General features: G+C 41.1%; 1 protein-coding gene and 1 pseudogene across 1 annotated transcript in view; both read right to left on the bottom strand.

Annotated features, from left to right (window-relative positions):
• NFIA (nuclear factor I A) overlaps positions 1-27,470 on the bottom strand; it is a 275,273-nt gene that overhangs the window by 51,748 nt on the left and 196,055 nt on the right. Inside the window, exons 8-9 of the mRNA XM_024740385.1 lie at positions 10,002-10,180; positions 7,571-7,736 (exon numbers count right to left, since the gene is read on the bottom strand). Coding sequence (XP_024596153.1) covers positions 7,571-7,736; positions 10,002-10,180 — 345 coding nt within the window. The remainder of the gene's footprint in view (positions 1-7,570; positions 7,737-10,001; positions 10,181-27,470) is intronic.
• Positions 19,638-20,065, bottom strand: LOC112396636 (protein phosphatase 1 regulatory subunit 14B pseudogene; annotated as a pseudogene).

The following is a 27,470-nucleotide window of genomic DNA, read 5'->3' as shown; positions in this document are numbered from 1 at the left end:
CCCCCCCCCCCTTTTTTTTTTTTTTTTATTCTTTCTTGTCCTTATCGACTGGCTCTTCTCTGAAAGAGGAAATACAGTCCTTAGTCATTTAAAAATTGTGTAAATATGACATATCATTCACTGATTTGCTCTAAATTCAATTACTGATTAAAATTGTGTGTTTTACACATAAAAACGTATTGGTGAAAAAGAGAGCTGTCATTATTTGGGTGAAAACTCAGAAAGTAATTCTCCTAAGCATTCAGCAACAGTTCAAGCTCTGGAGAGCAGTGGGGAATAAAGAAAATCTGCCTTTAGCTATAGCTCCTGTTTGTCTACCTTTTTTGCTATTTTTGTCCTATCTCCCTCCAGATCTTCTACTCTCTTCCTTTCCCTGCTAACAAAAGTTACTCTCAGCAACAGAAACCAATCCACACCCAAGTATAAATGACCACTAATATCTTCCTCTGTACTATTCCCACAGGGTCTTCACTGCAAACATGGAAACTTTGGGTCCGGATGCTCTGGCCAAGTGCATGAACTACAGGTTCAAAGTGGCTGGGTGTGAGTCATGATGCTGCTACCCTTGGCTGAGCGACCCTGAGAAAGTTACCTATATCTTCGTGCCTTGTCTTTCTCAGTTAGGGTATTTACTTTTTACAGTACGTACTTCATAGCACTAACGTGAGGATTAAAACAAGATAATACATAAAAAACATTTTTTAAAGTGCTTGACACATTAATAAAAGCTCAATGGTTTGTTGTGTTATTAATTTCAGATGAGAGCAGACAGTTGTGGCTGCTCGGTAACCAAAACTCAAGTCCCATTGCTTTGTAATTTGGCTGCAGTAGGAGCTAGTACCAAGCTACCCTGGGATTATATAATCTTGGGAAAGTAACCTCCACTCTCGAATCTCAGTTTCCTTGTCTATAAAATCCTGACCTCATAGGAGTCTTAGGAAGACGGAACGAGATAACATACATGTGTAAAGGGCTTTGCTAACCAAAAAGCATTGAACATATGTTAATTATTACACTAGGAAATTTCAATCCCCGTCAGATTATTATCTTTCTGGTTAACAGGTTCAAACTCATTCATATAATGAATATTTACAAGATTCATCAGAGATATAAAAATAAAAAAGGGAACTTGTTATTACATGCTTCTAATTTAACAGAATTCTAGTTTTAAAAAATCACAAGTTCATGGCTAAGAAGGCATGGAGAAAATTGTTTCTAAGTCTTTTATGCATTTTTAAATTGAGTTTTTGTGTTCGTAATTAATTTAAAAAAGGAAAATATGCATGTTTTATCTTCCATCATAATTCAAAAGTGTTTCTTTCTTTTCATTATAATTCTAGGCTATGATGCCAATCTTCAGTTTCTTTTCTGGAAAAGCCCATTTTTATAGTATGTTCTTGGTGCCAACCTATTATAAAAAAATTGAATCTTACAATGCAATTAAGAAAATGAATAGTGGATTTTGAATTATCATACCACAAACAGACCCAAATGTAATGAGAGATTTCTCCTACTCTGGAGCTGTTGTCCTCAGGACTCTCAGGAATACCCACTTGTTTTATTACATGTTTGCAAAGGAGTCCCTCCGCAATTAATGAGATGGTACATGTGGGAAAACTGAGTACACTGCAAAGAACTGCAGTAGGTAGGATGTTATTATAATTGGTCTCACCAGTAAGATACCTAATAGGCATCTCCAAATATAACTTGGTCAAACCAAACTTCTGATCCCCACCCCTTGCCCAGAACTGCTCTTCCTGCAATTTTTCCCGTCTCAGTTTATGGCAACTCCATCCTTCCAACTGCTCAGGTCAAAAACCTAGGAGTCACTGCTGTTTCTCTAGTGTTTTTTTTTTTCTTCTCAACCCACAACTAATGTGTCAGTAAATCCTATCAGCTTTACCTTTCAAATATTTCTCACCACCCCTACTGCCCGGATGCTGGTACAGGTCATTAGCAACTCTTGCTTGCATTATTGCAATGGTGTGCCACCTCCCCTCCCCGTGTTAGTTTTCTCCATTGTACTTACTGGTCCCTAAATTAGTAGTTTACTTATTCTTTAATTATTGTTTGTCCCCTCCCTCTAGCTAAGCTCTACAAGAGAAGGGGATTGTCTGCTTTGTTCACTTTTGGATCCCTTGCACCTAGAATAGTGGCTGGCATGTAGAAGACACTCATCATATGTACTGATTTTTTTAAAAAGCCTCTTAACTGGTCTTCCTGCTTTAATTCTTGCCCCCTGAAACCTATTTTCAACAAAGTCTTCAAACAGTTTCTATTAAAACCTAGGTAGGGGGCTTCCCTGGTGGCGCAGTGGTTGAGAGTCAGCCTGCCGATGCAGGGGACACGGGTCCGTGCCCCGGTCCGGGAAGATCCCACATGCCGCGGAGCGGCTGGGCCCGTGAGCCATGGCCGCTGAGCCTGCGCGCCCGGAGCCTGTGCTCCGCAATGGGAGAGGCCACAACAGTGAGAGGCCCGCGTTCCGCAAAAAGAAAAATAAAACAAACAAAAAACCTAGGCAGTATCACTCCTCTGCTCCCCATCTCACTCAGAGAAAATGCCAAAGTCCTAACCATGGCCTATAAGAACCTCCTTCCTCCACGCCCTCTCGCCCCACCCCCCATCTCCCAGTCACATCCACATTCATCCACATTACCCCTCAAACCTGGCCTCCCCCTACTTTCACTCATTCACTCACTCTGCTCTCACCACACTGGCCCCCGGGTTGTTCCTTAAACATGTGGGCTGACTGTCTGATCCTCCTGCTTGGAAAGCTCTTCCCTCTACAGTCTCATGGCTCACCCTCTCACCTCTGTCAGACCTTTGTTCAAATCTCCCCTTCTCAGACAGGCCTTCTCCAACCATCCTATTTAAGTTGTATCCCACCCCCACTAATCCCAACCCCTCTGTGCTTCATTTTCCTACGTAGCACTTATGTATCACCACTTTACATCACTCATACCTATTATACTTATTATTTTATTTATCGCCTTGCTTCCTTCTGTAAAATGAAAGCTCCGCAAGATCAGGGATTTTTACCTCTTTCATTTCCTGCAGAATCCTAGCATCTAGAACGCTGCTGGCACACAGTGGATGGTCAATAACTATTTATTGAATGAATGAAGGAAGTGATATTCTCTCACTGGGTATCTAAACCCAGTTAATCAGCGGGAATGGAACCCATCCATTGTGAATTACTCTTACCAGTTATCCTTTCTATTTGTCAAGGTATCCTAAAGAGATCAGGCATAGTATATCAATCTTTCTCCAAAGGAATCAACAGTATGAATGTCCTCCTTGAGAGACAGCAGAACTTTTATTTTCACCCTTGCTACTCTGTTTTTTAAGGCACTGGTAAAGATTTTTCCCATTAAAATATATTTATTTTATAGGCAAACATGTCCCTCCCCAAATCTGCCTTACCCTGTTTTCCTGGCCACAGCTGCAAAGTTGCATATTGGTGCCAGAGGCAACTGATTAGTTTAAAAGTATATGTTCTGCTTTAGGCTGGTATCCATTTGTACTTCATTATAGGAGTATATTAAAAATGATGTCTTGGACTTTTAACTGTCTATAGCACAGCACATCTGTCACCCCAGTTCATCCTGACAATCTACCTATGAGAGTGTGTACAGCAAAGTATTATTCCAACAGACACGGGAGTCCAGGCCCAGAAAAGCTGGTAATATAGGTGATCCTGGGTATGATTTCCTACTTTTATTTTTTAAATCTTTTTTTATTGCAAGTCATCTTAAACCCCTCAATAGGAAAGGCTGTCCTAGGTTATACGGTTAGTGTTTTTGAAAAAGCCTCAGTTTCAGACATACTGTTGGGATACTGAACATCTGTACTTAATACTCTGTTGTGATGTTTCTCCTCGCTAAAGTTGAGCTCTAATAAACTGACAAAGATAACCAGGATCCAACCATCCTGTGGTTTTAATTTCTAAGAAAGCACAGAATTTATGAAATGATACTTTTGCTCTAAATTTTTATCCAGTGGTAATCCAATTTTAGACACCCCCTCCTTCCACCCACAAGCTGGTTTCTGAAGAGAAGTTCTACCTTCTCTCTCAGACTTAAAACACCAGAATGATATTCCTATTAAACAGCTTAGAAGTCACTCACTCCAAAAAAATCTTACCTGAGGCTCCGCATCTGGACCCAAATCCCTCCCAAGTCTCTCGTGGCACCTATGTGCACCTCTGTCCCAGTGTTGTCAGTGTGAGCTACCCGTTTCCCAGCTGTCTCCTGCAATAAATCCCACATTTCTTTAGAGCAGGGATGAATCATCTTTGTATGCCCAGGGGCTAACACAGTCCTTGGCACATGACGGATACTCAATATATGAAGGATGAATAAATGAATGAAAGAAGGTAGTTATCAAAGATGAATGTTAAGGAAGAGGGGCTACATCACTCTTGGTATCTTTTCCCTCCCATACACTCTTGGGCCTCTCCACTCCCTCACTTATTGTAGCGATTGGAAGTAGACACTGGACGTGACTCGTCCCACCCCTTCCTCTCCTCTTTCCCTTAGGGAGACAGGTGCTGCCAGGAAGCACAGAGCCACCTGGACCTCCATCAGCTCTACACAGGAGGGCAGCCCCCTCCCATGGGAAGGCCTGCGGTGGTCCTGCACTGCCAGCGACTGGGTGGGTTTGTGTTTCAGCATTAGGAAGCACATTTGCCTGTAGCTAAAAAATAAATTTCCTAATAGTAGAGGTTATAGTCTAGTCTTCCATCTGATTTTTTTTCTTGTATTTTATTTATCAATTAGTTCAGACATTGGGGCATGGAAGAGGATTTGTTTTCCAGGGGTTCTTAAATCTCTTCCCAATGTGGACTGGTAGGCTTTGAGATTTTTAACTTGAGAGGCTTCTCTTATGCTATAAATTACCAGTTTCCCAGAATATCACTGTCTTAATAATAAAGTAGAAGATGGTCAGGTGATAATTGCTGTGAAACAACATATGACTGTGAATTCAGCAAACCCCAGAAAAGACCAAAAAGGCTAAGATTTATGATGATAAAAACCTTTCTATGCCATCAGTGGAACATTTTGTTTTGTCTACATTCCTAGAATTCTAGGATTCAAAAAGTAAGTTTCAAATTATTATGTAAATATCAAACTTTGGGTCCCCTTTCCTGATATCCTCTTTCCAAAAATCTCTAAACACTGTGCTAATGAACATGCAATCATAACCGGATCTGCCCAGACCCCCTCCACACTTCTTCCCATCATGTTGAAAGAATGCTTGAGGCTGGGCACAAGAGGACCATGGGTATCTTTTTATACAAGGCATTAGGTCCAATCCATGGAGTGGAGTCCAGGGAAGGGACCCAAAGGTATCAACCTGATTGAGGGATTGAGTAGCTTCTACATGTCCTACAGGAATATTTTTTCATTAGCCAAGCCTAGAGGCTTCCACTAGGTAAGAGTTTTGGCAGATAATAAAGTGCTCCAATTTATTTGGTGGTAGTGCTTATCGTGGCTGATTTCACATAACTCTGCCAGCTAGGTATTATCACCCACGTTCTACAGATGAGGAAACTGGGGTTGGTAGAGAAATAGAGCTAGCAGTGTGAAAGGTGAGGGTTTGAGCCCCTATCCTTTAGACTTCAACAGCTAGCTGCCCAGGGTATTTCCACTCGTCCACAGTGCCTCAGAAAAGCCCCATCCCCATTACTGGAAAATGCACTACAGATGCATGAGACATTGATGGTGGAGGTGAGGATACGTCTACACAGAATAAAAAGAACATTAAACAAAGCTTTTTGAGGGTTCTGCCAGTGTCCTGAACACACAGAGAGAAGATGAACAGAAAAGTGGTACCCAGAGGCATGTACAGAGCACAGTTTAAGCACATGGCTGCCACTGGGTAAGTCAACATCCCCAGTGACTAGATCTAAATAGAGTTTGGAGATGATTATTTCTCTGACTCCTTTGAAGATGTTACATGAATACATAATAAGCAGGACAGGCCTATGAGCTTCTGCTTCTCAGAAGCTTCTTTTCTAAGCTGAGCTTCCAAGATGCTTAGAGCAAGCCTAGTTTGCTTCCTATGTCACTGGACACTCAAGAGTTTTCTCCTTTGTTGAAAAGTGTTGAACCACCTCTTACCAAGAGAGGTAAGCCTCCCCAAAATTGGCCCTAGACCCTCAATCTTTTTGCTATGAAACCAGAATCCATGCACAGGGCCACTCACTGCTACATGTGTTATCAAAGTGAATATGTACTAGATAGCCCAAAGCTCATCCATGCCCAAGAGAGACTCTAGACATTTGGGATTCAGTGTCACCAAAATTAAATCCAATGAACACAGTGTCACAAGAGGCTCATTTTTTCTCTTTGGCTCCTTCCGTCCTGTACTCAATACCATTATGTCCCCAGTGCTGAGAAGTCTGAATCATCCTTCACTATATCCATCCAAGTGGTTGTCCAATCCCAAAGCTTACGTCGATAAGACGTTTCTTCTTGTGCTCTCCTCCATTCAACTTCTATAACTGCTGCTCAAGTTCTTGATCTTAACACTTCTTTTGTGGTCTATGCTCATCTTTTCCTCAGTAGATTCCTTGCATTCAGCCTCACCTCCTTGAAGACCTCCTCTCCTTAGGGGCACTGTCACAGTTCCCATTCTTTCCTGTGCTTTGATCTCTCTGTAAAGCTTTAGAGAAGGTGGTCATCACACCCCTGTCAAGGTCAGGTAGTCCATCCATCACCTGGGAACTCTGCCTCCAGCTGTCACTCTTTTAGTCATTGTTTCAGGTACTAAGAAAAGCCAAATTTATGTGTTTAAGCTACTTCTATTCCCTGTCATCTTTAAAATATCAGGAGAGCTGTTCTCCCTCTAATTCATCAAGTAATGATTCCCATTATTCCAAAAGGTTTTGAAATCCTATACTGTCTGATCACATGTCCCCATACTTTTCAGAGACAAGCCAAGATTTCTTTTCTCTTTCCTTCCAGTTTCATATTCCATCTCCTCCCTCTGCCAAGCCTAGCCATGCAGCTGCCATGGCTACTGGCTCTGACCTTCTGCCAGGCTCTTATTCTTCGCGAATGTTCAACGTACACACCTTTGAATTGGTTACTCTGATCTAAACTTTTTTTCTATTTGATGGATGAGTTGCATTAACCTTGGTACCTCATCAAATGCATTTCTCTCGGATTGTAAGTTACTGGAAGGCAGGGCTCTAAGAAGCATGAGGAACTTTTTCTAATAAGAATCCATAAAAGTAGATGCTGTTTGATGATCACAAGGATAGCATTCAAAGCCACTCAAATAATAGGCAAAATTTAATACTTCATATCTTGACTTCAGCCCTTGGCATGTAGTTACACCATTTCATCCACCCAAACACCCAGTCATTTCCACACCTGATGTGGCTGGTAGCACCCTAGAGTGCTGTTTGCTCTGATCTGGTCTTGGTTCTGCAAACTCATGCTACAGCCTTCGCTGGGGATCGTGCCTTTCACTGAAGCCTATGCAGTGAGGGGCCAGGCGTAGGTGTGCATTCACGTGTGCAGAGCCTGACCGGCAACCGGCGCCGCATCTCAGCCATACTTACTTGGTGAGGTGGGGGACGCTGCACCTCCTTCCGCTGATGTGGTCGGAGGCTTTGTGTCTGGCACCGGCAGAGGCACAGGCCTGGCCATCGGTGGTGGCGGCGGCGGTGGCAACATGGGGGTGGGGAGGAATGGGTTGTGCACTTTGCCTTGGCTACTCCCGTTGGGCTGCCAGGGTGGGAACCAAACAAAACACGCACAAGAGAAAGAAGACACAGATAGAACCATTAGCCGCTTCGGAAAACAAAAGATTCCTTAGGCACCTTTGATGTAAATTACTAAGTATTCTAGCTACTTGAATTCTTCCATAAGAGCATATGGATGAAGAGCTGTGGGTTGTTCTTAAGGCATTCCACAAAAGTACAGTCTTAGGCACACATGTTCAATGCATCCTAAACTTACCTCTTGAACTACTCTGACCTTCTTTGCATCTGATTCTAGAAAATGACCTGCCAACTTTTGCTTGGTATGTTTTGATTCTGTATTAACTGTGACTTTTGTCATCATTCTCATGATTATTGAATATTGATTTAATATATAAGTGTTTTATAGATTGTGGAATTATTCCATCACGTCTATTTATACAGATATAACAAAGTTTCCTAAATATGCAATTGAGATTAAAAAAATATTTTATTTTCACTCTTCAAAGTTGATATTATATAACATTTAATAAATATGTTAAGTGAACATAAAAAATTTCTTTCACATATTGTATAACATCAGGCACAGAAACTTTAGAATTCAGCTGTCAAAATTCTGCTAAGGAAAAATATCACTTCTAATTTTGATTTAAATTATATAAGCATATGCCTTAAGAGTCATATTTATCTGGCTGCCTGATGTTAGAACAACCAAGTAACAGCTCTTTAACAAAAGAAAAGTTTCCTTCTGAAGAAAGCAATAAAATCCATTTATTTTTGAGTTTTTCGAAACAGTCCTGTGAAGGACCTGCCTTGAATCCTATAAAATTTTGATCAAAATGCAAAACTGGTCATTTGATAGTTATATGGGATGATGTCAGGACTACTAAAAAAGAGTTAGAAATTTTAAAAGTCAGATGCTTGATGCTGGTGATCACTTCAGTTTTCCATGGCTTCCCAAGTGGCCTTTCTGCCTCTGGTCTTCAGTGACACTATTCAACCAACGATAACAGCTCCTATTTAGGCTCTAGTCCTGAATCAAAATTCAGTTGCTGGCCCAGGCTTTTAAGTTTAAGCTTAGTAATTCTGCAGAGGAAGTATCACTGCCTCATCAACATTCACTTATATATTTAGTATTGTTCCTCAAAGACAATCTCATCTGACAGTCAGAATGTTGTGCTTTCTTGCCAGCAAACTTGCCTGTGTGTCATCTCTGAGTGGGCTAAAAGTCCATAAGTGAATGCTTTAGAATAAGCCAAGCAAATGAATACACAAGCAAAAAGAAAAAAGGGTCCATATTGATTTGTTGTCTAGACAGAAATGTATCTGCTAACACATCACCAGACATTAGTCAAAGCTGCCTGTTCTATCTCAGATATGCAGAATCAGGTATTTCTTCGAGGGGAGAAAATCGGTGATAGGGTCGTGTGATATAATATTCTAAATTAGGCAGTAATAATTATGGCCCATCTGTGGCTTCATTACAGTTATTAGGAGAAAAGGAAAATCACATTTGGCTTTATGCTGGTCATTATTTCCAATTCATTGTTATTATTATTGGCCTTGGGATATAGCTATCCATTGCAAACATTTGGTTCTATGTTTGAAATAAAATTTGTGATTTTAAAAAATCCCTTTTACATTAGGAATATTGTTTCAAATTGTGATTTGGTTTATTTGAGAAAAAATGAAAACCTCCATTCAAAACTACTGAATACTATTTAGCTTTATACAAAGATAAGTGGGAAAGATAACTACTTGCAGAAATAACAAACTATAATAAACTACTTCTAGAATCTTGAGTTCAAGTACTGGTCAACTTGATGTAAAGTGTTAGAGGACTATTTTTTAAAAATATCAACTTAGTTGATCTGAAACATCTGTGCCCCCTCCTCCCCCTACCTCTCCCTACCACCCAAAATCATTATTTAAAACTATTTGGTCTTTCTATTTTGTTAACTGCGTGAGCCCTTGGGTTAGTATGCATGAGGTGGAATTAACTGCCCACAGACCTTAGAAGGTTACACAGTTCACCCTTGAGATGATTTATATCCATAAACTTGACAGTTGCGAAGTTAACACAAACACTGTTTTTAAACCCTGGCCAATCCCTCTTAGAGTAAGTTAACTTTCCCACAATCTAGAATAAATATGACATTTGCCTGCGGTCAGTCAACACGACATCAGAGCACAACGTCACATGGTCATAAGGTCTTCCCTTGTTATTTTTACGTTCGGTTAATATTTCTAAAAAATTGAAAAAAAAAAAAAAAAAAAGAAGTTTCCTTACATTGAGGAACCCCACCTGTCCAGCCTGCTGACCAGCATCAGGGCAGACAAGTTGGACAAACTCTTTCAGCGTCTCCTGAGGGTGATAGCGGATGGCTGGGTGGGAGAAGTAAGGCCCAGGCTGCTGGATGATGGGTGATGTTGGAAAATGAAGAGTTGATGGTGTCGCATGTGGACTTGCTGTAGGAAAAGAAAACATCAGAGTTAATAAGAGAAAGACTTGTTTTGCCACAGCTTTTAAACTGGATTCAACTTCCTTTTAAAATTTCTTCTCCTGACCCAATTCCTAGTAACTGCTTGTGTGACAGCATTTAACACTGGAGAGGTCTGATAGATTTTCTTCCTTAAAGCTCTAAGACAAACATGGAGGCTAGATTAGGGTAGAGTTTCAAACTGTCTTTCTATTTTCAGTGGACATGAGTTATAAAGGCATTAATAATCCTTGGTGAAGCTGAAGATTATTCATTACCTTAAGAGCCTTTTTAATGAAGCAGGCAATAAAAAATGTATTTGGTAGATTAGACCTGATTTAACTGACATTACATATGACAAATTCTAGTTTGCTCATATGGATCCCCTTTCATGCTGAGATTTCCATAGACAATAATTCATTGTTAAAGCTCTTATACTCCTTTCAAGGAAATTTCTAGGGACTAATTCAGGATGAAATTTTTTGAAGTCTGTAGTAAATGATCACTTAATGAACCCATGCAATTTGGGTGCCTCACTTTACATAGAAGGTTTATGTTGCCTTTTTTTTTGGCCATTTCAAAGCCAAACTCAGAAACGCATAGATGTTAGTTATAGCAGGGGAACCCACAGGCTGAGTAGGTAGGCAGTGACCCCTGCTAAATTGTTGGCCCTCTGCTCATACAAACTGATGAAAGGTTCAGACAACCATCATTCCCTTATATTTGAACCCTGCTGAGTTTCACTGATACAGGAAGAAGATTACATTAGATTTAAAAAACGTATGTGAGGTGCTTAATAATTTTTCCTGGGAAGATTTCTGCCCTTGAAGTGGAAGGGTGATTCGCGAAGCCTGCTGAAGGGTAAGAACAGCACATGGGAAGGGCTGAAGACACTCAAACCAAGTAATGCCGAGATGGCGGCTCTCACTCCCCGATGAGGGCCAGAAAAACAACTGCCAAGTAAAAGCAGGTGAGAGTATTTATTTTTCCTTTACTTTTTGCAGTTTAAATCTTTAAACTCAAGAAGGCCTGCAAAGAGAAAACAAAGGAATACCCAAATATTTGGAAAGTAAGACTTTCCTAATATTGAGGGTGACTCATAACACGAAGAACAACTAAGTGAGACTGGCCACACTTTCTACCACCATCCCATCTGTCAAAAAAGGATGCATCTCTATTGATCCCCGGACACGGGATTTTTGTTCCCTACTGTATCTGTAGGACTGGAGCATTTTCTGACTAATAATTAAGAGTGGCTAGGACTCTGAGGTTCAGAATGGCATCTGTAGTTTTTAAAGAGTAGAAATAGGGGTTTGGAGTGGAAACAAGAGTCCAGTCCATATGTTGCAGATGACCTGATGGGATCCTTTCATTCATGCAACCTTTAATCTATCCGAAAATATTCCAAGGCTCCTACTATGGGCTTGGGATACAACACTGAGACAATACAAAGTTTTGTCTTCAATCATATAATTGAGGGCATCTTGAACATAACCCATTCGAACTAGGATTCTTGTCACCTTCCACCCCTCATACTGGCTCTTCTCTCTTCTCCATATTAGTAAATAGCTTTTCCATCCATTTAATGATTCACTGTCATATCCCTCGAACAGTGTCTGGCACTCAGTAAATATTTGTTGATGGTACAATGAATGATTGAATATATGAGTGGTACAGAAATTAATAAAGTAACCATACAAATAAATATAAACTTAAAAAATATTTTTAACCTGGCAAGCAGCCAGAGAGCTTGTAGAAAAACTGGTAAAACTCAGGGCTTCATACACTGAATGGTAAACCTTGGAATCCATTACTGTCTGAGTTAAAATCTGCAGCTAAAAAGTTAAATGGCTCTGGTCATCTCTTACTTTGCAAATTGTGCTTTGAAGAACCCAAGGAATTTTTTCATCTAATATGGTACGGTCATCTTTGCTGGTAGCAAGAAGCTTTGACCCAGTGCCCTGCATTTGACCGAGCAGTTTCTAGTTAGAGCTGGAATGTGGCATCTCCCGAATGAGGCTGGGAATGTACTGAGCACAACAAAATGATACACTCAACTTTTACAGCATGTCAAACACAAAGGTGGCAACTCCATTGTCAAGAGCCCCCAGGAAGCAGACCTTAATGATAAAGTGGCAATGCTTCAGGTGCTCAATGGAAAGTGATGAATGATTGTGAGATTATGAAATTGTGGTGGCCAGCAGAGAATGCTGCCCAAGGGAAAAAATTCACTTGAGCAAAGACTAGACAGATAAAAGTTAGAGAAACCTGACAGAGGAAACAATTCAACAGGACCGTGGAACCCCTCCCTTAATTGTTAATAAGCATCCTCGCCCTCCTGTTGTTGCTGCTGTTGTTAAATATGTAAAAGAAAATAATTAACAACTTGAATGTAGACCTTAGTTTCTTTATTACATTTTACTAAAAACAATTTATTCACCTTTTTCCTGGGTCATAGAGTTTATCTGAACATAGACCTAAGAACACATGGTACTATATGGAGTTAATCCCACAATGGTTGATTTATAAGGATCAATTAATTCTTAATTAATACCAGGAAATCATTTAGCCTGTAGATTCACATTAGACAAGTGCTGAGTCTGCACTGCGAAGGGTCATCCTTCACAACCCCTACTTTCTCATGCCTTGGACATTCTGGTTCAGCCATTAGTCCACTGTGGAACTGGATATAAATCATTCAAGATCCTGAGCTTTAATTTCTTCAAACAGAAAACAGTTGTGTTACAGACATCACAAAGTACTATTAAATATTATTAAATGCCCACTATTTCTTTGGATAACCTGCTAGCAGCACTCTTTTCCTGAACAATGAGACTGCATTGGGTTCTTCCATTGCTCTAAAGCTCAGACTTAAGATTTCAGCCATGTCTAAATTTGGTTTTCCTCCTTCCCTATTTCTTGTTTTCTCCCTTTTATCTTGGATTAGATGTTTTCAGTGTGCCTAAGTTTTTGTCCAAGTAGTTGCAAATTATTTTAGAAAGTGTCACTGGGGTTAAATCAGTCAACAAATCATTCAATCAGCAAAATTCATTAAATGTATTTTGAGATGGTCAGCTCAGGCCCTAGAGAAGAGAAAATACCATTGTGAATCTGGCATGGTGCTAATGCAATGCAGAAAAAATGGTATGAGTCCAAATTTTTGACGCAGAAAAACATCTCTTATGGATGTGTGTGTATGAGTAGTTGACACAATAAAAAATTATAGCACATTATGTAAATGCATATTTAGATCCTTTAAAATGTGCATTATTTACTTGAGAGTCAATAAAGGCTTTTCTCAAGTGGTTACAGTTTATTGCAATGCATCCATCTGTATCCAGGCCGATGTTAATACAATTTTGTGTATTAAAAGGCACTACAAAATTGGCTGCTTCTGGGGTCTAATACTCTTAGTACCTTAGGCCAGGAGCAGCAGAAAGTGTCAGAAACACTCCATTCTGGATGGATCTCACTACTAGTTTAAACTTTAACCAGAGGCCAAACTAGTTTCAAACAACCGCTTGGGCTTTTCACAAAGAATACCAGTAGGATGGGAAGGAAGGAAATTTGATCAGGTTTCTTTGGCTGGAATGGCCCTGCCTTCACATTCTGAACAAAGTAGCCACAGTTAAAGAAGCAGAGACCCAGAATTTCCCAAAGCTATAGGCTCAGTTATTTATTGCAAAATGATCATATTACTGGATACTTAAAAACAAGAAAGCAGGTCAGTCAGGTTGGTTTTTCTGTTTGCACACCACCCACCCACCACCCCACACAGTGGCCCCGATTATTTAAAGGACTCTCCTGGTTTTAGCTTGAAAGAGAAAACGTTTAAAATTCAATGTGATTGAGTACATATATTTTTAACTTAAAAAAATTCTTCCTTCTTTAAGGCAGAATTGATTAAGACTGGGGAAGGAGAAGGTCAAGGTCATTACTGTATTATTGTGTATGTTGAGAGACTTTTTGTGGTCCAACAATTGATTCTCGGTCTGAGAGTCCACTATAGGGAAGAGGCTTTATGGACACATTTCTAGCTCAAAGAAGAGAAATATGCTCTTCTATTTAGCCCTGACATTGCCTTAATTCCTTTATTTCTTGTCCATGAACCACTGCAGACTCTCACGGACTGGACAGAGACTTGGATTCTTTTCATGTTAGCTTTTGCTTTCCGGCACCAGCCCTTAGATCCTAGTCTCTCTTTTATAGGAGGCTCCAAAGATAAGCTTTCAAGAGAGCAGTGCAAACAATAAAATCTAATCCTCCTTCAGGTGCAGCGTGCTCTTAAGACAGCGTTACACACAGCCTTCTTCCCTCACAGAATGAATGACCACTCCCAAGGCCTGGCACTTGTGAAACTTCAGTCTTAACTGTTAATTGACACTGTGGCAACAGGTGAGATTCCAAAATGTTTGTTTCGCTCTGTTAGCACCATTAGAAGAAAAAGCTACTCATCTGTCTTCAGCGGTAGGATGTTTAGACAAAAATAACCATTTCCATAAAGTACAAGGTGGCATTAAGAATTCCTGACTACTCGTATTTAAAAGTAAAGATTTTAATAAGGCAGAGCTCTAAAAGGAGCAGAAAGTGGAAGAAAAAAAATGTGCTTTAAAAAAAAAAAGCCTTCTATAAGGGCAAACGGAACCTGAATTGTTTGGGTTGTCAACTACTATCCAGTTTGCTTCTTCAGAAATTCAAAACCACAATATATAACACCACGATAGCCTACCTAGAGCTGAGAAATCTATCTTAATGGTCCATGGCTACAATTTATAAATCATGCATGAGTCAGACCTGCCATTTATGAAAGCCTAGAAGTTTGGAGTTATGGGATTTATTTTAACAGAGACACAAGGAACGAGGAATTGGCAATGGTTTTCAAGCCTTTGGGAGGTGGAACCTTTTCTAAATAACAAACCTGTGATTCAAGCCAAGGTTTTCAAAACATATAGTACACATCTTTAACATCACTGAGAGGCACGCAAAAGAACCTGGGTATGTCAAATAAGAGAAATATATGACATCACATGACTTGCACAACACCAGTATTTTTATATTATTGCTACCAAACAAAGTAACTTGCTGTTACAGTAGATTTCCAAGATAACTAATATATTCTATTCCATTTGAGTTACGGTAGAGGTTCAGGGTAGAGATCAAATTCCAATATCTTTTGGTCTGTTTTTAACCAAAAAAAAAATAGAGAGGGGGTGAGGGGCAGGCCAAGGTCTTTTAAAATTTTAATTTAGATCAATTTTAGCTCTTGAAAGACTTTTCTTGCTCAAATGCCCTGGTTTATAGTCTAGACCAGGGGTTGGCAAACATTTTCTGTAAAGGCCATAAAGGACACAGTTTAGGCTTTGAAGGCCTCATGGTTTTTGCTGCAATTACTTGACTCTGCCACTAAACTCAGGAGCAGCCATAGATATTACATAAACAAATCAGTGTAGCCATGTTCCAATACAATTTTATTTTAAAAAACAGGAAGAGGGCTAGATTTGGCTGGTGGGCCATAGTTTGATGGCCTCTGGTACAGACCCACATAATTCCTGTTCACCCTCCAAACACCTGCAACGCTCTGCTTGTGAGTTGTGCACCAGACAATCACTGTTCCTTCCACCTCTTCCCTACCAAACTGCATCCTTGTCCCAGCTGGCCTTTCTGCTAGAGCCTCACCTTTTTTGAAGGCTTCCAAAGCAACCTGCTTGCCATCTGCATCTCCACGAACTATCCACTGTCACTCTTTGATTGTCCCTTTTCACCATTATTAACATGCCTTGTGCATGTGCTGGTTTCCCACATCCATGTGTAGATCATGTCAAATTAAACATATGAGTCAGAAAAGTAGTAGATAACCAACAAGGACCTATTGTGTAGCACATGGAACTATATACTCAATATTTTGTAATAACCTATAAGGGAAAAGAATCTAAAAAATATACTTATATATATATAAATTTATATATATATGTGTATATATATGTATAACTGAACCACTGTGCTGTATACCTGAAACTAACAGGACACTGTAAATCAACTATAGTTTAATAAAAAGAAAAGAAAGGTAAGAGAAGAGAAGAAAAGTAGAGTGATATAATATAAGGACCATGGACTTTGGAGTCAGATAAGACATGGATTTAAATTTTAGCTCTATCATTTCCAGCTGTGATTCAAGTTTGTAAGCTTCTCTCAGTTTGCCATCTGTATAATGGGGCTTACACCTCATAGATTTGTTTTGAGGATTCAATGAGACAATGTATATAAGGCATATGGAGCAGCTCCTGAACATACGGTTAAGTGATCATCAATAAACAGCTTCTTTTACTTGTAATACTATTATAGGTAAGGATGGGTATGGGGATGAGAAATGACTAAATTGGAATTTGCTCCTATGTGCTAGGGACCTGTTCAAATCGTAGAATACACAGGGGGAAGGGAACAGTGGAGTAAGAGGCACCTGTTGCCTATCTGTCTCTTGGACAAATGAGTGTATAAATATTGATAAAAGAGTATAAGCTATCAATATGGATATGACATGAGGGTCTTGAAAAAAGTTCCATCAACAACAAAATGCAAAACCAAAGCAACAGAAGCAACCTTGATGTTAAAGTCATAGATTCCATAGAAACGATGACTGTAAAGGCTCTTTTTGGATGAAATACACCTTGAATCCCTACCTTTGCTTAAATCTTAGACTCTAAGACTTAACCTAGAAACTTAGAACTATGGGGCTATCTCCCTCTAGACTCTATTTTTTACTTAGACCTATAATCCTTAAGTGTCCATCCTGACCTCCCCCTTTACCATGTAGACCCCTGCTACCTAGGTACACTTCTGACGTAATCAGATTCTGAGCATGGCCTCGTCATAGCCTCATACAATGGAGATCTCTACCACTGCCCTTAAATGTCCCACTGTGTTAGTTATTGGGAGTTGCTTATCAGAGAGCCTATATATGTTAACTGCTTAAAAAGTTTTTTAGAAGCTCTGGGGTACTTTTTAGGAAAATTTTCTAGTTAGATAAAGAGACTTGGGTTTTAATTTTGTTGCTGTCTCTACCTGGCTTTAAATGTGGACAACTTCTCTCTCCTCTGGTTCTTTCATCTGCAAAATGAGGAGTTTGAACTAAACAGTTGCTGAAGCTCATCTAGCTTTAAATTTCAATGAGATTCAGTCTCTGGGATTACATTTACAAATAACAATACAACTGATCCATATGTAACAACACTGAAATCTAAAAAATGTGAAACAAGGGAGTATGTGGGGTTTTAAAAAAATTTTTATTTTAATTTATTTATTTTTGGCTGCGTTGGGTCTTCGTAGCTGCGCACAGGCTTTCTCTAGTTGTGGTGAGCGTAGGCTACTCTTCGTTGCGGTGCGCGGGCTTCTTATTGCGGTGGCTTCTCTTGTTGCAGGGCACAGGCTCTAGGCACACTGGCTTCAGTAGTTGTGGCGCACGGGCTTAGTTGCTCCGCGGCACGTGGGATCTTCCCAGACCGGGGATCGAACCCGTGTCCCCTGCATTGGCAGGCGGATTCTTAACCACTGTGCCACCAGGGAAGTCCCGGGAGTATGTGGTTTTTAAAAGAAATTATTTTTTAAACGTTTCTGGGATATTAGGTTCTAGGGTATATCTGGACTCAGTCTCTAGGAGCCTGTGCCTTTGGGAAGGCTGTGATATTTAGAGTTTTAAAAACCCTGAGGGAATGTGCCAGTGCAAGCTCTGTGAGATAGAGCCCCAGCCTTTGGGTCCTGACAGGACCTCTTCTCTGAATAGATCATACTTGTGCATGAATCCCCTAAGCTGCCATGACGGCTAATGTGTAATGCATTCAAATGCCACAGAACAGCTGTGATTATTGGAGATATGAAGAGTGACTGGTTATTACGCAAAGTTGACAAGACTTCAGTTCCATGAAGGGAACTTGAGCTTCTACGTAGTATGCAAGCAATACTGCGAGTCAAGAGATGAATAAAAGAAAAACCTTTAAGGAAAAAACCACCACCACAGATTGGATGATCACAGAGGTTAACAGAAACAGGCAGAGAGTGAATTCTCAAATGACCTGTTGGAAGGGCAGTCCCGCAAAAGAGAATTTCAAAAGTAAGCTCCGTGGAGGTTCTCTAGCCTATGCGAGGCCTACCAAGTCCTGGGACCGGCGCTGTTTGGGAGTCTTTGCTGGCTGACATTTAAAATAAAAAAGGCAAAACCAAGCAGATAAACGAACAAACCCCACAACAAACAAAGCTATGATTGATTCACGGCCTTCCCCCCACTACCCCCACCCAACTGGCAGGTATACATTGCAGTTCAAGCCCCTGTTTCTGAGCAACACGATACTAAAGCACAGGTTTCAAAGTAGCCTCCTGAATTCACCCGACAGGATTTAGGGATTTATCCTACTGCTGGTAGATTTCTCACAAGGGGAGGAAGTAGGAGAACTGGTCCAGTGTTTGAAGTCAGGGTACCAAAGATTTACCCCAGGCTGGGTATCAGCTAGCTCTGTGTCAGCCTCCTATGCACCTTAGTTACCTCTGCTTCAAAAATGGAAATTACATGTCTGAATGGTTTTTAGAGCTCAACTATTTTGGGATTGAAATCATTCACTCCCTATGTGAGTCTAGGAAAAGTTATGTAACTTTTTCAAACCTGCATTTCCTTGTCTGTAAATTGGGTAAAATAGCACTAACTTAAGAGATTTTTCCCGAAAATGAGAATTATTTCTAATTCTAGGTGCCTAGTACATAGTGGGCTCACACCTTCAAAATGAATGTGTTGAGAATATATTGTGTGCCAGACAGCGTGCTTGATTCTGGGCTATTTATTATTCTTCGAGTTGTGTTTTTAGGATAAATTCAGATATACGAAAGTAATCAGGATGATGCAGTGCCATGTGGCAACCTGAGATAACTGGGAAGCAAGAGTTGAACTGTTCTCAACTGTTTTCATGGCCGTGGAGGTCCCCGGCATGGACTAAATGTCACTCTTCTAAGACCGGGGTTTGACCTGTGCTCTGTAAGCTCCACCTGCAGCACGAAGTCACTTGGCTGGTAGGAGAGCCAAGCCCACTGCCCAGCACACAGGACAGCTTTGCTCTTTTCTCCTGTACTGGACAGTTCTCAGTTTTGGCTGCCCAGCAGTCTTTCACCCTTTCTTCTGGAAACAGAGCTCTAATGTTTCTTTGGGTAACTATCCTTCCCTCCACCTCAGTCTGTCATTAGCCTAGACTTTACCCTCCCCCCAGCTCTGTGGGTGGGCAGGTAACCCAGGCCACACCAATGAGAAACCCCGTTATCTTTTTTTTCTTTTTTTTAATGTCCGGGAAGACACCTCTGGGCCAGAGGCACAGGGAGCCCCACTCATGGCACCAGGCCTGGCTGCAGGGCTCCCCAGTATTGCTGTTGCTATGAGGGCGGGGGCCAAGGATTGTCCTGTGGAGCCACTGTTAACTTGCGTGGGGGACCCTTCCTTTCTTCTGGGGTGTGCTCAGCTTCTGCATGTCCTGGATCTTGTCCAGCAGGCCAGAGACGGAGGCCTCAGTGGGTTTGTAACAGTCCACCAGCAGCTCCTTGACCCTGGCAGCTGGGTCTCATCACTCTCCACATCCAGGAGTTCATCCATAGCAATCCCCAGCTCTAGGATCCTCTCTTCCTGGTAGTTGTAGAGGCCACGGAGCTGCTCCAGGATCCACTCCTCCAAGTTGAGGCGCTTCCGTAGCTCCTCGAGGTCATACTTAGCTGTGACCTTCCCTTGGCACCTTACTGGGCCCTCACCTGCAGCCCCAGGGGGGCTCTGAAAGCAGACACTGCCACTGCCCAGCTTGGGGGCCAGGACCGCCAATGCTGTGCCCCCTGCAGGGCGGCTGTCCACCATGGCAGCTCCCTCCACCCCATTATTTTTTAAACATAAAGATTATTTTAAAAGTGAGCAAATGACCCAAACCAGGCCAATCAGAGCCATAAGCATCCTATTCTAGGGAGCAGGACCGTCCCTAGATCTCTTGTGGAACAGCTGTTCTCTTTCCCTTGGGATTGTTACATTGGTGGGGATTAAGTCTGGAGCTGCTCATATCATCAGTGCCATGATCTGAGGAGATTTAGTCTAAGAATCAAGTTCACACAGAGGACAGCAGAGCTGAGAAAGATAAAGATATAGATTTCTGAAAGTACTGCCTGAACATCTGGATCCAGCTCTACCTGAAGCCGCAAACCCTCTGACTTTTCGGTTACATGAACCAATCCATTATCTCCTTTTGGGGAGACTGGAGGGGTGATTAAGCAATCTGGCTGGGTTCTTTCACTTGTACGAATATTTCACTTGAAAGGGTGCTTATTAACATGTCTTCTGTTCATTACTGGGTATGCAACAATTCAACAACTCTTATTACGGTATTCAGGAATTTGAGGTTTCAGGAAGATCTAGAGATATCCCTCAGCAATACCAAGGTTTTCTAAATCTGTATTGTATGCCAATAGAAGGGACCCATACAACCTGACACAAATAAATCCAAATCCCCACAATTACTTTAAATACCTGTGCTATATTATCCCTGATAATTCCCCTCTCATGAATCTCATCCGAGCAATAATTATTTGTTCTTCTGTTCTACTAGGTTGCAGGGGCAGGACTGGCTTGTCTGGTTTGCTCATTAGGGCCTAGCACAGTGCTTGGCAGATGATACATTCTCAAAAATTATTTGCTGAATTGACTCTTGTAAATAACAATGGTGCTTACCTCCCTTTTTTTTTAAAGATTTTTTTTTGATGTGGACCATTTTTAAAGTCTTTATTGAATTTGTTACAATATTGCTTCTGTTTTATGATTTTTGGTTTTTCGGCCGTGAGGAATGGATCTTAGCTCCCTGACCAGGGATCAAACCTGCACCCCTTCCACTGGAAGGCAAAGTCCTAGCCACTGGACCGCCAGGGAAGTCCTGGCGCTTATCCCTTTAGCAAGAGCCATGCCTGAATGAAGACAAGCCAAAGCAGTCTTCACCATGGCTATGGGCTAATCATCATGGAAGGGGGTTCACCTGCCTGATTGGGAAGACCCCCCCCCCGCCCCCCGCGTTCTTCTAACTACACAAGAATAATGGGATGGAGTAACCAGGCTGTCTCACTTCCCTGAGGCCCCATCTCTCTAGGTGCGTGGGCTTCAGCAGTTGTGGCACACGGGCTCAGTAGTTGTGGCGCACGGGCTTAGTTGCTCCACGGCATGTGGGATCTTCCCGGACCAGGGCTTGAACCCGTGTCCCCTGCATTGGCAGGTGGATTCTTAACCACTGCGCCACCAGGGAAGTCCCTGAGACAGTTAACATTTAGTAACATACTAATAACATATGTGGCCCTTTCCATATGTCATTTCACTTCCTCCTCCTATTAACACCTTAACGTTTTGTACAGGTGGGAAATTAAGAGACCAGCAGAGGATGGGTGACTGGCACAAGCTTATGCAGATCCCAAGTGGCTGGCGAGGATTTGCATTCTATCCTGGCTGACTCTACAGCCCATGCTCTTTTCACTGCACTCTGCTGCTCCCATTTGAATGATTTTTCAGAGGTCAAATGGCTTATTTCCTTTCACGATATTTGCCTCATAGGTCCCTTATTACCGTAATACAACCTGGCAACTCTGATGTTCCTCACATGTGTTTTGTGCATAAGAAGAATGAATTGTTTGGGGTTGGGGGAAGCAACTGCTATTTAATACTAAGAAATATGGCAAATGTAAGTTTACTGTGGAAATACACACTTTAAAAAACATTCCATACACGTGAGTGGTTAAATACCCTAGTTTCAACACTACAAAGGATGCAGCATGAAATGGGTAACTCTCCGTGATCCTGCAGCTACATTAACAGGACTGTACATTCCCATTTCGAGTATCAGTGCTCACCCCGCTTTGCCTACATGGATGATAAGCTGATACTACATAAACATTGTTAAAGCTACAGTTCCATGCTACAGTAATTCACTTAACTTTAACATGATTTATGGTTCTGTCAATCGGTGAGGTTGAAAACCCTGTGCTGAAGCTTAAATGTGAGCTTCATATTTAAAACAGCAAGTGTGTGTGTGTGTGTGTGTGTGTGTGTGTGACAGAAGAAAACATTTCATATAGAGAGGAGATACAAGTCCAATATTGACTTTTTATTCTACTCTGAAAAAAGAAAAATAAAGAATGAATCTAAACATGGAATCAACATTATATTAAGCTAAACCAGAAAGACCTGGGAGTTTATCTGATTATGTGATTTATAGTACAAGTGATACCCAGAAGTCTTATCAGTGACATAATTTCAAAGAAACCTTGCTCAGAACCCGCGCCTTCGCTGTGGCTGCATGTGTGGATTTGTGGTTGGGGGGCGGGTAGGGGAGTGGAAGAGAGGGAGGGAGAGATGGAGAGATGGAGAGCAGCTTCTTTTGTCCAGATGAGTTTAAATCTGGGTCCACGTGGTTAATCACCCGGGAGGCATTTTGCCTCTTTAAGAGATAAGGAGCCAATTGGTCTTACTGCTCTAACCTGTCCTCCTTGGGACCACATATTAACAGATTCCACTGCAGAAGAGCTCTCTTTAGAAGTTTGCTGCTGGGATGACAAATTAACCCAGCAGGTGTCCCACACATCTACCTCAGTACAAATTATTAGTGTAATAGAGCTTTTAGTTATGCATTTATCTAGTAATTATTGAACGGTTACACAAAACCAAGCTGAGCAGCCACGGCCTTTTATGAGGCTCGCTCGGTGGGTGGCCTTACAGTTCATTTAGGGTACCAGTTCACTTGCAGACAAATTAGCTAAGCAGCCTTCTCCTTTAAATATTTTCCGTGTCACATTGAAACTCTTTACAGTACAGTGAAGGTACAGTTTTAATTACATGCTTCCTGACTTTTGTTTAGTTGTAGTTTTGAAGCATTTGCTGGCACTGTTTTTTCCTTCGGCTGGGCAGTAATAGTTGGTTGTAAGTATCTGGCTAATGAAGTTAATAATTTCCTGAACTGGGACTTAAAGCGCCTTCGCTAAAAAGCTGCTTCTCTTTACCATCCAGTTCCTCCAAAGCCCATCAACAACGTTTCCCATTAGGCTGGACACCAGCACTTGAGCTAACCTTGCCCAGTGTTCACAAGCCCTCTTACTCGCTTTTTGGTGCTCCTCAAAGGTCGTACTTGTTAGGTCTGTGATGCCTGCATTTGGAAGTCAATTCTGATTGTGAGAAAGACAATGTAATGTCTTCTCAAATGACATACTCCAGTAATAAATAAACACCTTGCATCTGTTGGCAGATTATTTCAGCGCCTTGTTAGCAACAGGTACTTAATTGCTTCTCATTTTCCTGAGATGATTCAATTGCACTAAACCAGGAGAGACAAATTAGATTCAGCTCCACTGAAAGGAGCACCAGCGTGTTCCACAACTAGGAAGTTTTCCTAAGAGGCAAAGAAGTTTGCCAATATGATACGAGAATGCTAAACGAAACTACCGCTTAGGTAGAGGGCCTATGTCAAGGAAGGGTGCCATGGTTATGAGAGTGACGAGGCGCCAGGGACTATTCCTTCTTCAGGATCCTTAGTTTGGGCAGACACATTTCTAATACCACAGAAAATATTCCATAAAAAGGGGATCAAATCATTTTGAGCTCAGCATTTCTCTTAATGCCCATGAAAGTAGAAGTTCTTAATTAAAACCAAGCAAATGTATATTGAGCATTTATTCACCATGCTATGCATCTCCCTAAATGTTGCCCAATACACGCACTTGAATACTGTATTATTATCACACATGGGGGATGGAAAGAACTCCCTATTATTCCCAAACTTTCTGTTTGCTTTCAATCAAATCCATGTTCTTATTCATTTATTCAACAAATATTTATTGAGTGCTTTCCTAATGCCAGGCACAAGGCTGAGGGATACAGGATATCGGGAGGAAGAATAAAGAATGGTCCCTGTTCTAATGGGCCCTGCCATCTAGTGATAACTGCTGCCTTCCTGTGGTACCTCTCCTTCCTTCCTCCTCTATTATTGTCTATGAGTCTCCGCTCTTCCAACCTTTCCTGGTGACCTGAACTTCCTGGAAGGTTATCTTAATTCTCATAATTCTCCGCAGTATATTTTTCTTGGCCAAACTGGGAGATGTTAACTTCAGACCCTCAGATGTTTCATCACGAAGAGCAAGATCCCTGTTTGGGCCATGAGGATCATGGACTTAGAGAGGTTTAGAGAGCATGTAAACGTCTGAACAGAAACTGGCAGGATTCTTTGAAAGCTGCACAATAAATCTTTGGTTTATATGGCTATTGTTTTAATACATCTTGTGCATGTTTTCGGAATCAGGGCAATTTGATTTCTAAACTCCCTTCACGTGTATGTGTGTGTGTGTGTATATATATAAATATATATATATATATATATATATGTATGTTTTGACCCATAAAGAAGTGGGGCTTTAGCCCTGTGCTCACATTTTGTATGTCTGGATTCCTCAGTACTTAGCTAAAGCATGACTGCTGTTGCCTTGCACGCGTACAACTAGGAGGTACTCTGAGAACAGGGGTAAATCACGCTTGTTTGGACTCGCCCAGTGCCGAATGCCATGGTAGTCCTCTATCAGGTTGCCCCCGACCCTGACAGCACCCGGGAGTCCCCATCACAATAATACAACGGCTGGCTTTCTTATCTGCCCTCCACCAGGAAGTAAGCATGCTGAGGCCAGAATCCAAGCTTCTCTTTTTCACTCTATTAAGCAAGTAGCAGAGCACCTTGTACACTGTAAGTGCTTGATAAATACTTGCAGAACGGGTCCCCGTAATGAGAGTCTGCAAGCTAATTTCAATATTCAGAAAAAAAAAAAAAAAAAAAAAGCCAAACTGACCTCCAAAGTTGTCTTTGAAGTGACTCGCACCTACCAGAAACCCTGCGTTTACCAGTAGCAAGGATTCAGGGGCTCATAAAAAATGTCAAGTGATCTGTTTATGGCTATTATTAAAAAAAAAACTCAGTGTGATAACACGGGTTATGTCATGCTTATCGAAAGATCTAAATGGCTATGTCATATTTTTGACTAATAAAAATTGTGAAAACAAACTAATTGTTTAAATAAATGCAGTTGATTTCTCCCAGCGGTAGAGAAAAAGGTAGAAACTGCTGATATGGTGAAAAAGGCACAGCACTGGAGACTAGATTTCTAGTCTTGGCTCTGGCCAGCTCAGATTTCACATTTCTATGAGTAATGGGAACTATGCTGCTGACTGCTAGCCAGCATATTTCTCCCCTATTTACCTACTTATAAAGCCTCAATTTTATACAGAGCAGCAAAAATATGCTCAGCTATAAAACCTAGATTTTTCAGCCTCCCTTGCAGCTAGAGGAGATCATGTGGCGTCGTTCTGATCATGCTGTGTAACGTTCTGTAAAAGGTGGCGGAATGAGCTGGCGGGGGCACTTTTTGCCCTTGTCGGTTCCCTTCTTTCTGCTTGGAATGCAGATGCATGGAAAGAGGGCAGTGGCCATCATGCTGTGACCATGAGGTCACAGCATGAGGATGAAAACGACCCATTAAAGCATGGATAAAAGAAGAAATCTCAGTCCTTGATGGTACTTTGGTGACACCATGACAGTCCTGAATCATGTATTTGTTTCTATATGAGAAAAATACAACCTGCTTAGTCCGACTTTCAGTTACTTACAGGGAAAGCATTAAACCAGAAGATTCTCAGAGCACTATTCTGAAATTCTATGGCTCTAGATGAAGCTCAATCAGTGCTTATTTGCGATTACTCTCAACTTCTGCCTCCCAACGTGTATAGTGCAGGCCCCTCCCTGCTTCTCAATCCCGAAAGCACAGAGTTGCCTTACCTAGTGCTGAGCATTTAAATTAAGTATCACTCATTATCTTGTTTTTGAAAATAGCAGACTTTAGGCAGAAACATAAGTTTCAAGAAGACAAACTTTCAAGAAGTTCGAAAATATCTCCGATGAGTACTCCAAATAATTATCAAAAAGAGTTAGGCTCTTTTAAATCATCAGGCAAACCTACAACTCTTAAAAAAGGCAAAAGGAAGAAAACGGATTTTTTTCTCCATTATCATGAATAAGATAAATTGTCATGATTAAATACTTTATTATGGTTGAAATTTTAAGTACTGGTAAAAGAAAGTCTTTGAAAGCCCAATCGCTCAGCTTGAAGTACACAGTAATTGTAATAATGTATAACAAAATACAAATGCCCTTACCGAAACTTAATCTCTTCCCCACTCCCTAGGACACTGCATAATTTTTAACCCCTTCACCTAATTTTGACTACATAGGTGGCAAAGTATTACCCCCATGATACAGATGGCCAAACTGAGGCCACAAAGTTAAATGATTTATCAAAGCCATAAAGAAAGCCAATATCAGAGAAGGGATTCACTTTATGAAACCACATGTCTCTACCTTCACAAGGTAAATAGGAAAGTGATTAGAATAGCATAAACTAAGAAAAAACATAGCTTTTAATAGCAAAGCCTTACTTCATAATCTTGCAAAAGCTTTCTTTGGATGAAAGGCCATCGTTCTTCCTCATCTTTAACATTCCTCATAAAGGAGTACTATATAAACTATTATCCTTTGTCACCCTTTGTTCTTCTGAAGCAATGACAATCTGTCAGTGTCAGGGAGGGGATGAATGTCTCTTGTGTACCTTTATGTGCAACTTGAGTACTTTTTATTCACTCAAGCAATATTTGAGCATATTTGAGCATTGTGTATGAGACATAATGAAGATACCCAAAAGCACACATTAGAGATCCTTCCTCTCAGAGGTTTTGCTCTAGAAGAGGGACAAGACATGTACCTTAACTAACAAAGCAAGACCATGTCGGTGGAGGGAATGTGCAGGCGTGAAAGTCTCCCGGAGTCTGTGGAGTGTGAGATGATGGTGGCCTGGGTGGAGCTGAGCAGGTTTCGGGTAGAAGGTGGTACCCAAGCTGGTCTTAGGTTGGGCAATATGTGGACAGGCAAAGGCAGGAGGACAGCCTGAGATTTTCAAACCCTGGATGAAAACGGGTGATTTAATTGTTTGTATGACCTGAGTACATACTCTACTTCCAGGCACTGTGCTATGGACTGCAAATACTGATTTCATCTACTCCTTAGATAATACAATTCTCTTGAGGTTGAGACTAGGATCTTCAATTTATAGATGAGGAGCCCATGGCTCCAAGAAGGAAAGCTATGTGCTAGGTTCTCACAGTTGGTGAAAGTGGTAGAGACAGGATTCAAATACCAGTCCATTCGACC

Source organism: Neophocaena asiaeorientalis, unplaced genomic scaffold, assembly GCF_003031525.2.
Source record: "Neophocaena asiaeorientalis asiaeorientalis breed wild unplaced genomic scaffold, Neophocaena_asiaeorientalis_V1.1 scaffold581, whole genome shotgun sequence".
NCBI lineage: Eukaryota > Metazoa > Chordata > Mammalia > Artiodactyla > Phocoenidae > Neophocaena > Neophocaena asiaeorientalis.
The sequence above is the reverse complement of the archived record's forward strand: the minus strand, read 5'-3'. Positions and strand labels throughout refer to the sequence as shown.